This window comes from Suricata suricatta, chromosome 13 (assembly GCF_006229205.1).
Source record: "Suricata suricatta isolate VVHF042 chromosome 13, meerkat_22Aug2017_6uvM2_HiC, whole genome shotgun sequence".
NCBI lineage: Eukaryota > Metazoa > Chordata > Mammalia > Carnivora > Herpestidae > Suricata > Suricata suricatta.
In genome coordinates this window covers 21,232,981-21,250,459 of record NC_043712.1, presented here as the reverse complement: position 1 = coordinate 21,250,459, position 17,479 = coordinate 21,232,981, and the positions used below count along the sequence as shown (strand labels likewise).

At 39.4% G+C, this 17,479-nt stretch overlaps 1 protein-coding gene across 2 annotated transcripts in view; it reads left to right on the top strand.

Annotated features, from left to right (window-relative positions):
• Positions 1-1,909: 1,909 nt before the first annotated feature.
• Positions 1,910-17,479, top strand: part of LOC115276189 (dnaJ homolog subfamily C member 25) — a 19,995-nt gene continuing 4,425 nt past the window's right edge. The window contains exons 1-3 of one of the 2 annotated variants that reach the window (XM_029920076.1): positions 1,910-2,281; positions 15,057-15,209; positions 17,281-17,427. In XM_029920076.1, coding sequence (XP_029775936.1) covers positions 1,949-2,281; positions 15,057-15,209; positions 17,281-17,427 — 633 coding nt within the window. In that variant the 5' untranslated portion in view covers positions 1,910-1,948. Of the gene's footprint in view, positions 2,282-15,056; positions 15,210-17,280; positions 17,464-17,479 lie in introns of both variants that reach the window. The other variant, XM_029920075.1, reaches the window with a different exon arrangement.

Genomic DNA, 17,479 nt, shown 5'->3' with positions numbered 1-17,479 from the left:
TAGGTTCACAGCAAGGCTGAGGGGAAGGTCCAGAGAGTTCCCATACGGCCCTGGCCCCACATATGCATAGCCTCCCCTATTATTAACATCTTCCACCACAGTGGTACATTTGTTACAAGCAATGAGCCTACACTGACACATCATAATCGCCCCAAATCCATAGTTTATACTAGTGCTCATTCTTGGTGTTCTACATTCTATTTGTTTGGACAAATGTATAATAACATGTGCCTGTACTGTAGTGTCATATAGAGTATTTTCACTGCCCTAAAAATTCTCTGTGTTCTCTCCTTTCACCCCTCCCTCTAACCCCTGGCAACCACTGATCTTTCTACTGTCTCCATAGTTTTGCCTTTTCCAGAATGTCATTTAGTTGGAATCACACAATATGTGATTTTTTTAAGATAGGCTTTTATCACTTAATGATATGCATTTAAGCTTTCTCTATGTCTTTTCATGTCTTGGCAGCGCATTTCTTTGTAATACTAAGTAATATTCCATTGTCTGGAGGCACTTACAATTTATCCATTTCACCTGCTGAAGGACAGCTTGGTGCTTCCAGGTTTTGGCAAGTATGAATAAAGCTTCTATAAACATCTATTTGTAGGTTTTTGCATAGACATAAATTTCCATGTCCTTTGGGTAAATACCAAGGAATGCAATTGCTGGAATACATGGTAAGAGTATATTTAGTGGGGTTTTTGGGGGGGTTTAACAAAATTTTAATGTGTATTTATTTCTGAGAGAGAGAAAGAGATTGTAAGTGGGGGATGGACAGAGAGAGAGAGAGAGAGAGAGAGAGAGAGAGAGAGAGAGAGAAGGAGACACAGAATCTGAAGCAGGTTCCAGGCTCTGAACTGTCAGCACAGAGCCCAATGAGGGGCTCAGATTCACAAGCAATGAGATCATGACCTGAGCCAAAGATGGACACTTAACCAACTGAGCCACCCAGGCACCCCAGTTTATTTTAAGTAATCTCTGTGCCCAGTGTGGAGCTCAAACTCATGAGCCTGAGATCAAGAGTCGCATGCCCTGCCAACAGAGCCAGCCAGTGCCCAGGGTGTGTTTACTTTCATAAGAATTTGTCAAACTGTCTTCTAAAGCAACTGTACCATTTTACATTCCCACCAGCATTGAGAGCTCCTGTTGCTCCACATCCTGCGAGCATTTGGTGTTGGCAGTGTTCCAGATTTTGGCCATTCTAATAGGTATGTAGTGATAGCTCATTGTTGTTTTATTTTGCATTTCCTGGATGACATATGATGTGGAGCATTTTTTCATATACTAATTTTCCCTTGATATACTTGCTTTGGTGAGATATCAAGATCTTTGGCCCATCTTTGCTTGGCAAATAATTATCTGGTCCAAAATGTTACCAGTGTGGAGGCTGAAAAACCCTTTAGGGGTCGCCACAGGCAGACAGGCATAGAATCTTTAAGTTCATCTTCCTTTGGGAAAGACGGCATGGGACTAGGGAAAGGAAGGCGTTCGGGGCTTGGAACTCCGTAAAACCCTGTACACACATCTTCACGCGGATAACCAGACGGTAAGAGACAAACTAAGAGACGCGGAGAGCCAAACTACCAATTGACGCAGGTGCAGTAATGATGTAGAAAAGATAGCGTGGGAAGGGTACTGTGGAGGTTACGTAAACCGCTCTGCGCACACTGGTTACGTGCCACACTGAGACATCCTTTAAGTCTAAGAACAAATCCTCCGGCAGCTAAGGCTAGGAAAGCAGTCAGCTACATACCGGAAACGGCCCGGCGGATGAGGCGTCCTTCTCCCATAGCAACGGTCGCGAAAGAAGGGGTTGTCGCAGCCGTGCCCAGTGCGCCTGCGCGGAGGCGGTGCCTGCTGATGTGGAGCTAGGTCGGGGGGGCGGAGCCCGGCGCACGGTGGTGTGCGGCAGAGGTGCTGGTGTGGTGGAGCCGCGGCGGAGGCCGGGATGGCGGCGCCGCTCGCTCCGCGCCGGGGAACCGGGCCTGCCGGCCGGCGCTGGTTACTGCTGCTACCGCCCCTGCTGCTGGCGCTGCTGCTGGCGCGGCCCGCGGGGGCCCTGGTGGAGGGGCTCTACTGCGGCACGCGCGACTGCTACGAGGTGCTGGGCGTGAGCCGCACGGCGGGCAAGGCGGAGATCGCGCGGGCCTACCGCCAGCTCGCCCGGCGCTACCACCCCGACCGCTACCGGCCTGAGCCTGGAGACGAGGGCCCGGCACTGACGCCGCAGGGCGCCGAAGAGGCCTTCTTGTTGGTGGCGACCGCCTACGAGACACTTAAGGTGAGGTCTGGGGGCGTGGATGGGTAGCGAAGTCCTGGCCGGCGGAGCAGGGTTCTCGGTGACCCCGACTTCGGGCGCGGCCACCGCCACGACTCCTATCTAGGATGTTCCCGATTTCCTACGTGGCCTTGAGCGGAAGAACCCATACGGCTCACTGACAAGATAGGAGCCCCTTCGGGCCTTGGGGGGCAGTTAGCCCTCTCCTTTTTGTGACAGTTTTGCAAAGCTTTGGGCTTCTAAGGATTTAATGAAAGCGCTTTAAAAACGTGCAGCTCACACTTGGAAAGCAAGGTGATTATTATTACCAGGATCTGTGATAGAACACACGAAAGTCTCCAATGTTGAATGATTATGATGGCGCCAATTTGACATGACAGAAACTTGGATTTCTGGGCATGGTAATAAATGTGACATTTAGTGTGGGTTTATGGATCTAGAAAAACACTAAGAACAATGAACAAGCAGTCAGAAGACCGGATATTTGACTCTTGGCTTCTACACCCCAAGTATGACCTTGGATAGTGACTCAATATGTCACAGTAGCTGTTTCTTCATATGCAAAATTAAAGCCATGATACCTCCTCACAGGGTTATTATGAGGATTGAATAAGTGTGAGAAATTCCCTGAGTAGGACCTGTAAATAGGTGCTTAATGACTTGGGATTCAAGACTCTGAGAATTTTTGTCAGAGGTTTGTGATAATGTGTGTAGTCATTTGACAAAGGCTTTACGGAGTCCTTTGGGGATGGGGAGATTTAGCCTGATTCTGTTCTTTGCTGCTCCTGCAAAAATCAAACCATATAAGGAATCACAAGTATAACTTCTATTTGATGGAAGTGTTACTATTTCAAGGGTCCCATCATGCAAAGGTACCAGCAATTTACAGCAATTGTAAGGTATTTCTTTCCAGCTTTAAAGAAGGAAAAAATAGAGATCACGAGTGTGCTTGCCGTGGGTGGGGGTGGGACAGAGGGTGAGAGAGAGTGAGTCTCAAGCAGACTCTACACTCAGCCCTGAGCCACTCCACCACCCTGAGATCATGACCTGAACCGAAATCAAGAGTGGAGTGCTCAACTCACTGAGTCACCCAGGTGCCCCGCTCTTTTTTTTTTTTTTTTGAGCCAAAGTTTTCCATGTTGCTATGTAGTCTGCTTTTAATGACAACTTTGGGTATACTGTAATTTAACTATGAATTGTTTTTAAAAATCAGCTTCCCAGAGCTGAAAATACTGAAACAAGGAGTTAAAGACTCTTCATTCATGCCTTCCAAAGCAGTTTATATGATATGGACTCATATTAATGAGTGTGCTTACTTTGCTAAATTATGACTAGCATTGTTAAGATTGTAATTCTTATTGGCAGTTAAATGAAGAATGAGTGGGGCCTGGGGAAGTGCGGATACCAGAGAGTTTAGTTGCTGGTTATTTAGGATATGGAGTGATTGAGGAAAGACTCCCCCAAAATGGGAAAGAACTCCATCCAGGGCAACCCAGTATCTGAAGCCCCAATTTGTGTTTTTCTGCAGTGAGGAAAGAGTGGTCCAGACAAGCAGGCAGAAGGACCTGGTAGCACATAAGAAAGAGAAAACTTCCAGAAGAGAGGGCAGCAGAAACACTGGCAACTATTGCCTTCTTCTGGGGGTGGAGATGGTTTGGCATGAGAGTTGTGAGCATATGAGTAAACGAGAGCCACGAACGAGAGACAGCAGAGAATTCTTGCTGGGATTAACCCCAAGACTCAACTATTCTTGCCATTTCCTTGAAGACACATTTGAAGACTGATTTGGCAGGTCTGTAATGGTTGCCTCTAAAAGTTTTTATCTCTAAAGTTTAGGGCTGATTGGTTAGCTAGTGAAAGCTCAATGAAATAATGTGTGCACTTTTTGGCAGTTAAAAACTGGTATGTCTGGAGAAAGTAACACTTTCCAGGTTTATCTATTATAATTTTTTCAAATTTATTTATTTATGTAGAGAGAAAGACCAAGCTGAGGAGAGGCAGAGAGAAAGTGGGAGAGAGAGAATCCCTACTAGGCTCCCACACTGACTCATGAACCATCAGATCAACACCTGAGCTGAAATCAAGAGTCGTACGTTTAACTGACTGAGCGATCCAGGCACCCCAAAAGTAACACTTTTGATCTTGATTCCAACAAGAGGTTTGCAGGACTCCAAATGTCTCCAAACAGGAAACAATTGGAGTTGCACTGATGGAGAAGGGAATGAGAGAATGTGCCGTGGTTTCCCCAGCCCCACTCAGTGTTCCTGTCGGAGAAAAGGGGTGTCTGGGGATGGTCTGGACCTGAAAATCAGGTCTACCTTAGCTCTATGAAAACAATTTTAAAGTTATAGAGATGGACTTCTGGAAGTGGAATATGTCCAGAAACTTTTCTTTATCAAACTTCATTGCAGATTCCCTCTTTTGTACTAAGGAAAAGACTTGGATTTGCTGTATGTGAAAGTTATTAAAAACATACAGGGTGGTCAGATTTTATTTCTGTCATAATGAAAAACTGTGAGTAAGCAACCAGGGAATTCATTTCTGGTAATGCAAAGATGTAGTGAACTGGGGTCATCCAGTTTGGACAGCCTCAGCCTTCAGATTATCCCCTTGAGGCAATGGGGATGTAACCACTACTTGAGTTCTATCTGCAGGCTGGAATGAGGGCTTGTGAGAGATGAGGTCCATGTGGCCTTTGTTAAGAGCAGATCAGATAGAGTAGTGGGACGAGTTGATAGGTTCCAGTGGCTCTGGAATAAGGAGATGCAGAAGCCAACTAGAATTCCACATATCATCTCATGGAGGTAGGACATGCCTACCTAGGACCACTTCATTTCTGTTTGCTAGTTTTGTTATGCACTGTGAATAACAGTAAATCGCGTGAGAGGTATACTTATCTACAGAGCCAGCCAGAAAGGAGCGAGGGACTTGGGAAAACTGTGTCCTGCTTCATAGCCATGTGCAGTTAGTTATTCCTGGCGTATGGAAGAAGTTGATTTTATATTTGCCTTGTAAAATGCACAGGTAGATTCCATCTCTGAAACAGTGTATCTAAAAGAAATTGTTCCTTTCTTAAAATCTGAAATAATTTAGTTGTAAATTCACTGGAGCTAGGAGTCTTTTCTTCCCCCATAATTTTTTGATAAACTTTTGATTTCTTTTATTATTGGTGTATTCAAGTCTCTTAATTTTTTAATATATGTGATATAAGAAGCTATATTATATCTTCATTATAAGCTTATAGTGGTTTTCCATCAAAACTTCTAATAACCAAGGATCTCTGAATATGGATAATAAAATACATCACCAAAATGGTAACTTATATTTGTGAATTCTTGTGGATTTATGACTGAAGTTGTCTTGGTCAAATAATTGCCTCTTTGAGAGAGAGAAAGGGTTTTTAAGATGGTGCTTGTTAAAAAATAAGTACACTAATGGGATTTAAATACAGTTGGCAAGACAGGAGATATTATCACACTTGGTCATTGTTATTTTAGCAACACTGATTCTACCTGTGCATAGAGATATTGAGGAAAACCAGAAAAAAGAAGGATTGGTAATGGTGGAAGGAAGGCACTGGTCAGATGCTTTCATCAAGCCATGCTTAGTTCAGCTTCTCAAACAACTTAAAAATGCAATTCTCAGCAGGACTTCAAACCATTATGATTTTACACACTGTGTTATATTTGCTTCATCATATGAGCAAAGTGAAGACAATGAAATAGAATTTAGTTTATTTGACTACTGGGATTCAGGGAATTCATGGACTTTGGAAGTTAAGTAAATGGACTCTCACTTGCTGTGTCAACATTGAATCTTTTTATGTGGATATAGCACTTATCACACTGCACTGTCAATATGGAGTAGCCCTCCTTTCTCCATGAAACCATCTCCTTGCCTTTTTGTATGTATATCCATGGCACCTAGCCCAGTGTCTGGCACATCACATAATGAATGTTTGTTAAATGAAAACTCATATTTGGAGATAGATTCAGATTGAATGGAAATTGAAAGTGGATTTCTGACATTGTGACATTGTTATGTGAACCCTATGTTGGCATTTTATCCTAAATTAATTGTAATTTTAAAGAGTGGTACAGATAAAGTAGATTGGATGGCCATGAATGAAAAGATCCCGCATGAGAGAAAAATTGTGCATCTATTTTTAAGGATAAATTCTGTTCTTTTAAGTGAGAAAATTAATCCTTTTTGAATATAGATAACAATTGGATGAAGTAGATGGAATAAGGATGACATAGAAATAAGCAGATGAGGGAACAGATGGAAAGAATGCACTTAGAAAATGGGAAAATAGAATTTGGCAGCATTTTGCAAAATCAAAAAAGAACAGAAAAGATCTTGGCAGTATTACTGGCATGAAGGTTATCTGATAATGTGGGAAATCTGTAGCAAGAGCCTTTTACTACTCTAGCCTTGCCTTGGTAGGGAAGTCATAAGAACACTTCAGTTTTTTTATCAGTCTGGTTGATGTAGCAGGGCTTTAGCACTTACAAAAAGAATTGGGCATAAGGAGGTGGTATTCTGAACGCCCTGCCCTTTTATGTGACTGTTTATTGTTCTTCCTTAATTCTCTTATTCAATCCTTTCTGTAACCGGTACTGAAGGAGGTGCTGGGGGAGGAGACCATAACAGTGAAGACAAGGCACAGTTCTTGCCTTTAATCTTTTTAACATAACAAGGAGACAGGTACTTATTGTGTGGTTATTATTTATTTAAGTTATATAATAAAAATGTGTAGATTACATTGCAGCACTGAGAGGAGACAATTATTTCTTCTTTGGGGATCGGAGAAGAATGTACTCTTTGATCTGGATCTAGAACAGTCACCAAGAGTTGACAGTTGAAGGGTTATTTTTGGTAGAGGGGAAAACCTGATCAACAAAAACATGGAGTCAGGAGTGTGTAAGACTCATTCCAGGAACAAGATGTAGTTTGGCAAGGTATTATAATAGTATTTTCACCACCCGTTATCACTTTTATTATATTCCTCTGAAGGACTCTTTGTTTTGAGGAACAATAATGAACTGCACTTCTTAGAATTACTGTTTTTCTTTCCTAGTATCTATCTAGATTAATCAATCATTCATAATAATTGAGTATTAATAAAAATATGTAAATTTTGAATACAGCTGTGATACTGATAAACAGCCAATTTAATTAAGTGAGCTTGATGGCATATAGTTTTCATTTTACATGTCAACTCTGATTGGTTATGACTCCCTGAAACACTTGTAAAGGTTTTGAGAACTTGTCTGGGTTTAGAGGGAAGGAGAACATGTTCAATAGTGATTTCTCCCGTGGGCTCAGAAGAAGGGTGTGGTACATTATGCACCACACAATTTCCACTGTGAATCCATAAGTGTTTATTTTTTACTGATTTCAGCTGTTATTCCCTACTTACGACCAAGACTAAGTTGTATACCAGATGGGTTTAATTCTAGTTCTGGGATTACCTGACACATGATGTTATCAACAACCAGTCAGAGCTTTTGATTAACACAAGAGCTACTGAGTTGATAAAATTCTGGCCAGAAACTGAGCACTTGAGATTTTTATTTAGCTTTTGCAGATTTATCATGGGTAAAAAGGACATTTTGAAATATTCACAGCACAGAGACCCTTACTGCATTTTTCACAGATTTTAGAGGATCTACTACTAGGTTAGAAGTCTGTCAGGCATATGGTAGGGAGAATGTTTTTCAGGAGACTGGAACATAATTTGGGATCAGATGATGAACAATCCTTTAATCTGTGTTCAGAAATTTGAACTTTATGGATTGAATAGTTACCAGAGGTTTTAAAGAGGAGAAATAACAATCTGATGTTTCTTTCAGAAAGAAACATTTGAGAACAATGTTGAGAATGGGTTAGGGAAGGTAGGAAGGTTTTTGACTGAATTCATTTCCACCATTTTCTGGAATTTCATCATTCTTCTTTGGTAACCTGAAAATCTCTTAGTTGTTCATTTCACATTACTTTCACTTAACTTTTCTTTTAAAGCTACTATCACATCTTTCTTCTTTTTTCACTTTGGCTATTTACCTCCTCTCCTTTTCCTTCATGCTGCCTAGACTGATGTGTATCAGCGCACATACTGGAATTGTTCTTAAGGTGAACAGGGGTGCTGTATCAGCACACATACTGGAATTGTTCTTAAGGTGAACAGGGGTGCTCTAGGTGTCAGATCTGACAGCTCCTCCTCCTTTCTCCCTCCTGGTGTGGTTTGTGGCATTTGATGTTGCATTATGTAGTTCTTTAAGTTTTTCTACCTAAACTGCCTCAATGTTATTCTCTCCGTTTTCTCCTTTCTAGCATTTCTTTTCCGTGTTTATAATCTTTTCTTCTGCTAACACCCTAAACATTGCTTTTCCTTAGAGTTTTGTCCTTTGGGTACTCTTTTTTCTTTTTGTTTCTGAAGCTCTTCCTGATGAAACTCAACTATATCTGTGGCAACTCTAAAATCTGTGTTCTTTAGGCTCATATTTTCAGCTGTGTCTCATTTTGTAGCATAGTGACCCAAAATTAAACATTTCAGAAATCAATCTTGTTATGCTAAAGCATACATTTTAAAAGAGGATGTAACCATGACTCTTATATAAACATAAAATGAACGTGTGTCAGATTTTAATTTATTAACTAATGAAGGAACTACTAAGATATTAAAATTGGTTCAGAAGAGAAAAAGTGCCACACATTCACAAACAGGAAACAGCAAAGTGCCTGTAAAACTGGCCAATATGACAAGGCAATAGTCATTTGTATTCCACTGGACACAATTTGTCTTTCTGTGAACAAGAATTACCTGCATTATTTCTAGTTTTCTAGAAGTTACTTCTGTTCCTCTATAGGTGCAAACCTCCTTCAGGAATAGATAATTCTAGGAGGCTCCAAGAATTGGAAAGATTCCAGTAATTTTTTTCTCCCTTTTTCAGAATCTTCCACTATTTTCCCCAGCCTCTTCTCCAAACTTGATATCCTGTTCTTTTATTATTTTTTTAAGCTTATTTATTTTGAGAGAGAGAGCAAGAGTGCATGAGCAGGAGAGGGGCACAGAGAGAGGGGGAAAAATCCCAAGCAGGCTCTGCACCATCAGTGTGGAGCCCCACATAGGGCTCGAACTCACAAAGCCAAAATCAAAAGTCTGACGCTTGATGGACTGAGCCAGCTAGGCGCCCTCATTCCATTCTTCACAATATTGTCAGAGTTAGCTTTCAAAAATAAACACTTCTACTTAGTGGTATTGTTTTCATGCTTTAAACATTCATTTTTGAATAGCACAGACAATAATACTCTAGTATTTCAGCATGGCATTACAAGGTCCTCTCCACGGTTCTTATCCAAACCTGTCTTCCTGGCACATTTACTACACTTTCTTCCTCAATTTCCCTACTGCTCAACCTTCGCTGAATCCATTAAATTCACTGATGCTTCTGTACTTTAACACTTGCTGTTACCTTTGCCTGGAACAGACGTTACCATATCGTACTTGCTTTTCAAGATCCAGGACTTATTTCTTCTCTGCTGTGGTTCCTGTTCCCAGTGGCCTCAGGCAGAGTTAGTCTTTTCTTCCTTAACACATCAAATTGCATTTTTCTTGCTAGATTCTTCTAAATGGAAGAGTTCTTGAGACCAGACGTTAACTTATTTGTCTTTTTATCCTTTTTAGAGTTGAGCACAAGGCTTAACGCCCTGTGTAATTAATTTGCTGACTCGAAACATAACCAAGGTTTTTAGAAGCTCAGGTAATCAAGTAGGTGGTGATACTGTACTATTAACTGAAACATAGAGGGACACATTTGCTTTTTGAGCATGTGTGTTTTGAGATAGCTATGTTATAGTTAGGAAATGCTTAGGAGATATTTGAAGATAGGAGGACACAGGAAAAGCAGATCTGAGTGTCACAGTACATAGGTGATACTGCAAATCATGGAAATTGTTGAGGCCACACATAGAAGAGAAGACATGGGAAGACAGTGGCACTAGTGACTGGGTGCAGGAAGCAAGGAGAGAAATGAAACTGACAGCAGTGAACTTCCTTCCTCTGTAGTAGGATATAATGGCCTGGATAAACATGTAGGGGAACAGATGTTATTTTTTGTTAAAGGATCATTTGTGTATGTGTGTATTTCTTTTAAAATGGGATAAATATATATTTTTAAGAATGAAGAAAAATATTACTGTGGTTTTTTAAATATATATTATTGATTCCTGGCCTTTAACATCCAACCTAAAATGGTTTCTACTATCTGCATAACAGAAACTTTTTCATGTAAAAGTGGCTGCAATATCAAATTATTGCAATTTATGTATATTGAAACCAAACAATTCATTATTTCTTTAAGGGCAAGAACATAATATATTTTTGCCTCTGGGGAGGTGGGGGGGAATGATCATTTTCATAAGTGAAGGAAGAATTCAGTGCTTTCTTTGCTTGTGGGTTTCCTCTTGTTCACTTTTGATCTAGATATTGGTGGTTCTGTTCCAGTCCTCCTGCATATGCCCCTGAGGATTGGGAGTGGAGTGGACACCAGCAGAAGCACCATTTTTTTCCTGTAGAGATTAGAAACAAGGAGCTTATTGCCCTGCTGGTCAAGGCTCAGGACAGAGAGGAGGAAGAAACAAGTATAAAGGTTTTGGTTTTGGAAAGAAGTTGGAATCTCCTGACCCTGGGACCTTAAGATCCACAAAATTGCTGAAAGAAAAAGTACTACCTTATTGAAAGGTAAGACATTAAACTGTTTTAAGGTTTAAGCCGTTTTAGCCACAGTAGCATATTTTCATAAGCTTTGAAATGAAGCAAGTCATTTCTGCTAAGCCCAAGTTTTTGTGAAATAATCACCCATCCAGCCTTGCTGGTAAGATGGAGACCTGTGTATAGTGAGGGAGAGCCTTTACAAAATTTTACTCAATTTTTAAATGACATTTACTGATTGCCAGGCACTGTGGTAGGCCTTGGATATACAGAGATTAATGTGTCACCCTACGCATCTTCCAGAAGTTCTCATTCAAGGAAAAGAAAAAAACAATGTGATAAGTGCTATAATAAATAGGTCACATATGTAATAAGAGTGGTCTAACTCTGATGTTTGTGTCCTAAAGGATTAATAGGAGATCATGAGGTTGGAAAAAAGGGATGGGCATTTGAGGTAGAAAGAATTATACGTTCAAAGACATAGGTATGAAAGGGCATGCTGTACTGGAAGAACACACCAAATTCCAGAAATTACTATCTGATGTTTGCTATGGGCAAAAGAGGGCAAGTGATGAGATGTTGCTGAGTAAGAGTGCACCAGTTATGGAGGCCTTATTGCATGTCAAGGAAAACTTAACTTATTAGCCACAGGGAATCACTGGAGATGAAAAAAAAAAAAAACCAAAATTGTAGGTCTGAGTTCCAGGTGGGTAGTAAAAAAAATAATGGGATTTTAAAATACGTACGTACCTGTAGCTCTCAATTGGGTCTCAGTCTCTTGTTTTCTTTTTTGCTAGTATTCCTGGTATCCTTATGTTCTTACTAGGTTGATTATAAACTTTGTAGGCTACTAGAAAGTAGAATTTTGATTTAGACTATTGAAAACTAACTCTAATTTGTGCCAACTTGGAATACCTTCCAAAGTATATTTTGCATGCCTCAGCCTACAATAATTTTCTTCATTCTGGAGAGAAAGCTATAAACCCAAGATTAAAGATTCTGGCTGATTAAATGCTGTAACAAGGAGGTGGCCAACCTTTCTTGTCTTTAATTGTGACAAAAACAGGGTCTTAAACTTATGGTGACCCCAAAGAAGAGACCATCCTGTGAAGTCAGACTTGATTCTGAAACCTTTTGCAAGAATTAGTTTGAGGAATCATTAGAGGGCTGTGAATAGACTCCACAGGATCTGGTTGCAGCAAAGGCCAGACACAAGGTTCAGATTTTGGAGTGGTTGGTTGCTGGAACATTAGTTGACCATCCTGTTAGAAGAGCTCAGGACTCAATGAAGTAAGTCACAAATTTAGGGACCAGTGAGAAGATGGTGACCCTGGTGGCAGATCTGGGTGAAATATATGAATAGGGCTATCTGCATTCTATGGATTGTGACCTTCACTAAGATAAGAGAACAAAGAAGAGAGGATAACTGTTGGACCCATGACATTCACATAGCAGATTTCAATGACACTCAAAGACAGTGTTGTATACTTTAGCCAGGAGGGGTACAGTCAGGCTGGGCAAAGGAGTCTGCGTAGATAATGATGCTGGAGGTCTGTAGGAATTTGATCGCAGTATTGCAGCTAGTTTCAAAATTACTACATGTAAAAGTGAGCTGGGACAAGATGAATCGTGTTTGAATTAAAAGTCAAAGATTTCAGGCCAAATGCAGAACATTTCTGTAAAATTAGTCCAAAAAGCAAAAATTAGAGGGAGAATGGAAAAATTCTTTAAAAAAGTTTTTTTAATGTTTTATTTATTTTTGATACAGAGAGAGACAGAGCATAAGAGGGGGAGGGGCAGAGAGAGAAGGAGACACAGAACCGGAAGCAGGCTCCAGGCTCTGAGCTAGCTGTCAGCACAGAGTCTGACATGGGGCTTGAACCCACGAACGTGAGATCTGACCTGAGCCTGTCGGAGTCTTAACCAACTGAGCCACCCAGGCGCCCCGAGAATGGAAAAATTCTTAAAAGATGTCTTAAAGTACTCAAAATGAGATACATCAAGATACACAGGTTTTAGTCTTCAGAGCTATCTGTATGCCCTATGAAGTTTTGCCCTTTTTAAGTTAGAAACTATAAAATTCGGCTTATAGAAAGCATAATGGATTGACAGTTGAGGCATGTGGCAATTGCCACAAGAAAATCTTTTTTGACAGAAAAGAAAATTCAAAGAGTGAATTGGAAAATAAAAACAGCCTGAGCTGAGCCCTCTCTATATAACAGACAGTTCTCATACTGACCCTCCAAATAGTGTAGACTTTAAATATATTTATATCTATTATACTAGATACTAGTTTACCTAGTTTCGAATCTAGTCAGACCTAAAAAATATTTTCAACATACCGAATCTAAGAGAATTGTCAGCGAGAATGTGCTCAAATTCACAGTTCTTACTAGAAAATATATAATGATTTTAATGGGTACAGAGGAGATTTTGTCACTAGCAAATTCATTTCAAATCTAAGAAACTGCATGTTGGAGGAGTCAGGAAGTCCTGAATGGACCCCAGAGCCTCCATCTGTGGTAGTAAATTGCTAGGTGTAGATTTTGACATGCCTTTAGTTAAGAATTTACAATTTTATGAATATTAAATAACTCATCCTAGAAGGACATCTTCTAGGTTAAAAAAGATTTTTAATTTTCATAATGGTTTGTGTTATACTCCCTCCCTTACAAAGAGTAAAGAATTTGTTGTGGTTTTACTCTTTATCACTTTTGGACATAAATAGGGGGCGCTGGGCTAGTTCAGTTGGTAGAGCATGCGACTCTTGATCGCTGGTCATGAGTTTGAGCCCCACAGTGGGGGTAGAGTTTACTTTACTTCCCCCTCCCTTTTTTTTTTAATGTTTAGTTTTGAGAGAGAGAGGCAGAGCATGGGAAGGGGAGGGGCAGAGAGAGAGAGAGACACAGAATCCAAAGCAGGCTCCAGGCTCTGACTGTCAGCCCAGAACCTGATGCAGGGCTTGAACCCACCAACCATGAAATTATGACCTGAACTGAAGTCAGACACTTCACCTGACCAAGCCACCCAGGAGCCCTGAGCTACTTTAAAAAAAGAAAAAAGAAAAAAGACAAAATAGATTTCCTGTGTGATTAAAAAAGCAAATTGTAACTCCTTATAGTAGTTCTTCAACCTACTCTCAGTAAGAGATTGGCATTTATCTCTATTTGAAGCTGATTAAAATTAGAAGTTTTAACAAATGTTTTGTGAGCATTCAGAGGAGCATTTCAGAATGCTGTGGGGTTTTTTTCAACGTGTTTGTGTAATTAAGAAAGATCTATATTACCTTTCAACGTGTTTGTGTAATTGAGAAAGATCTATATTACCTTATTTATGAACTGGGTTGTGACAATATAATATAAAATACTCTTATAGTAATATACTTTTTGTATAATGTTATATCACTTGATGTTCAAAATAATCCTGTAAAATTAGTAGAGCAGATATTATCTCTGTTTTACAAATGAGGAAGAATGAGGCTCAGAGAGGACAAAGATTTCACTTGAAGTCACAAAGTTAAACTTTTCACCATTTTACTGCACCGGAGATGTGTATAACTCAGAGTTTTATAGGCACAGACTGGCCTTGTCTGCTTTTTGTTGTGTTAATTATTGCTTTCAACAGAAAACTTTCTACACAAGGCTAGAAAATGATGGTGAATATCTATAATAGAGATATACATTTGTTCCTATCAACAGTTACTGACAGTAGGTGTCAACCTGTTCTGAAGTTAAAAGAACAATGACAACATCCTTATTAGCACTGTAACACTGGCTAAAACGGCATGGTTAATTGTTATTAAAATATTTGTATTTTTCCAGGAGGATTAACAACACTTATGAATTTGGAGAGATTACTTTTATTATGCTTTCTACCTAATATTAAAGTTTTAGAAACAAATTTATGTGTGCCTTTGATGAGTGGTGGGAAATTATTTTGATAGTTTCAGTTCTTTTATTCAGATTAATTTTACAGGATTATAAAATTCTGTTTGACTTAATGGACTATAAACTAAGGCTATTTAATGAAATGTCCTATGAAATTGAGTATCTTGTTATTTTATAGGATGAAGAAACTCGAAAAGATTATGATTACATGCTGGATCACCCAGAAGAGTACTATAGCCATTACTACCACTACTACAGCAGGCGCTTAGCTCCTAAAGTGGATGTTAGAGTTGTGATTTTGGTCAGTGTATGTGCTATTTCAGTGTTTCAGGTTGGTATTAATGGAGGTGGATGTCTTCATGTGTTTACTTGAGTGCACAATGCCTGGTGCTGGGCATTAAAACTGAATTAGAATTACCTTTTTATAAAATGTTACTTGTAGTTGAGATTAATTTTTTTAGACTAGAAAAATATTCTTTCTTTTCAACCAATTGATAACACTGTAATCATTATCAATGGCAAATCCAAGAAATTAATGATGAATGTCATTAAAGGCTAAAAAAACTCAATAATAGATCTTTTTCTCATTGTTCCATTTAGAGTATTTCCCCCTTAACAGGCAGAGTGAATGTTAACCTGATCATATCATTACTTTCGTAGGACTTTTCAATGATTTCCCATTAAATTTGGGGAAAACCTGAACTACTTATTTATTTATTTATTTATTTTAGTATTTATTCATTTTTGAGAGAGAGGGAGACAGAGAATCCCAAGCAGTCTCCACACTGTCAGCAGAAAGCCCAACATAGGTCTCGAACCCAGGAATTGTGAGATCATGACCTGAACTGAAATCTAGAGTCAGACATTTGACCAACCGAGCCGCCCGGGTGCCCCAAAACCTGAACTTTTTAATATGACCTAATAAGTCTTGGTGGCTGTCCACCAAATGCCAGGAGTGCTTGCCATTACTATAACAACCAAAAATGTCCCACACATTTCCACTGCCTGCTAAGGGCACTCTTGATTGGGCTGAAAACTACTGAAACAGATTAAAAGAGTTGTAGTAACTTTCATGTTCTTTTAAATGTCACAAAAACTTAACTTCAGCGTGAAATGAGTTTTTTTTACTATTCTTAAACTAACCACATCTGTCATGTCCTCCTTTAGAGGAAAAGAACATGTCAAATGATTAGAATGAAGCAATTTGCTAGTCTGAAAACTGGTGCTACAGTTTAATTCCCAGAAATGAGATTCACTTTATATGACAAATAGAAACCCTATTGAAAATTAACATGTATTTTAAATATATCCACTTTTGCAGAAGTATTTTCCCTTCAGGGGGGAAAACAAGGATAATTTTACCTTTCTTTTAGGTAATGTTATACCCTGGTAACATTTTTTTCCCTTAGTCCTAATAGATTGCTACTATAATACTTTATGATATTATTGGGGTAACTGCAGTATTCATTCAGTAAAACAGCAAATGAAATGCATGGAATTGTGAGGAGTCGGACTTTTTCTGACAATTAACGAAACCCTTTGTATATATTTATGAAATAAGTTAGATGTTTTCCAATCACAGTCTGCGTGTATGTGTTAATGTTTATTTAATTTTGAGAGAGAGAGAGATCATGACCTGAGTTGAAGTCAGATGCTTAACCAACTGAACCACCCAGGTGCCCCAGATGTTTTCCAGTCAAATATGTGTTCAAACATTTGAATCTTTTACTTCAGAATATAATGAGCATAGCTGTGATATATCTAGATGGTTTAAGAAAGAGATGGGAATGAATATAGTTGCCTGACTATCCTGTGATTTTTTTTTTTAAACAAGTTCCTCACTGGCTAGTTTTGCCATTTAACTTGTCCTCCAGAATGTAGATCACAGTCTCATAGTCTTAAAAAAAAAAAAAAAGAAAGAAAGAAAGAAAGAAAGAAAGAAAGAAAGAAAGAAAGAAAGAAAGAAAGAAAAAGAATTTTTAATAGTCATCCGGGGAAAGCCATGTCATAAACATGAGAAATGACAGGTATGCTGGGATTCCATGGATTTATCCTGATGTTGGGTATCTCCTGTCTGAATTAATGGCTTTTTGGCCCAGCTTAGGGCTTGCTTCATTTATCTAACCTGAGATCCCCTGTACATGTGGGCATCATTCAGTTTTATCTTTTACTTACAGAGAAAGGTGATGGCAGTCCTTTTTTTGTTTTGTTTTTAATTCAGTAAGTGCTATGCCAAGCTCATGACCCCGAGATCTAGAGTTCCATGCTCTACAAACTAAGCCAGGTGCCCCTTGAGGTCCCTATTTTTAATCAGAATGGCTTTAGGGGGAGCGGGGAATGGTATTCACTGAGATGCATGTGGGTAGTAAAAATGACTCATTTTCCTTTGTTAAATATTCCAGTTTTTCAGCTGGTGGAACAGCTACGACAAGGCAATCAGCTACCTAGCCACAGTGCCCAAATACCGAATCCAAGCCATGGAGATTGCCAAGCAGCAGGGGTTGCTTGGAAAAGCCAAAGAGAAGGGCAGAAACAAAAAGTCCAAAGAGGAAATTCGTGACAAGGAGGAGAGCATCATAAAGAACATTATAAAAAGTAAAA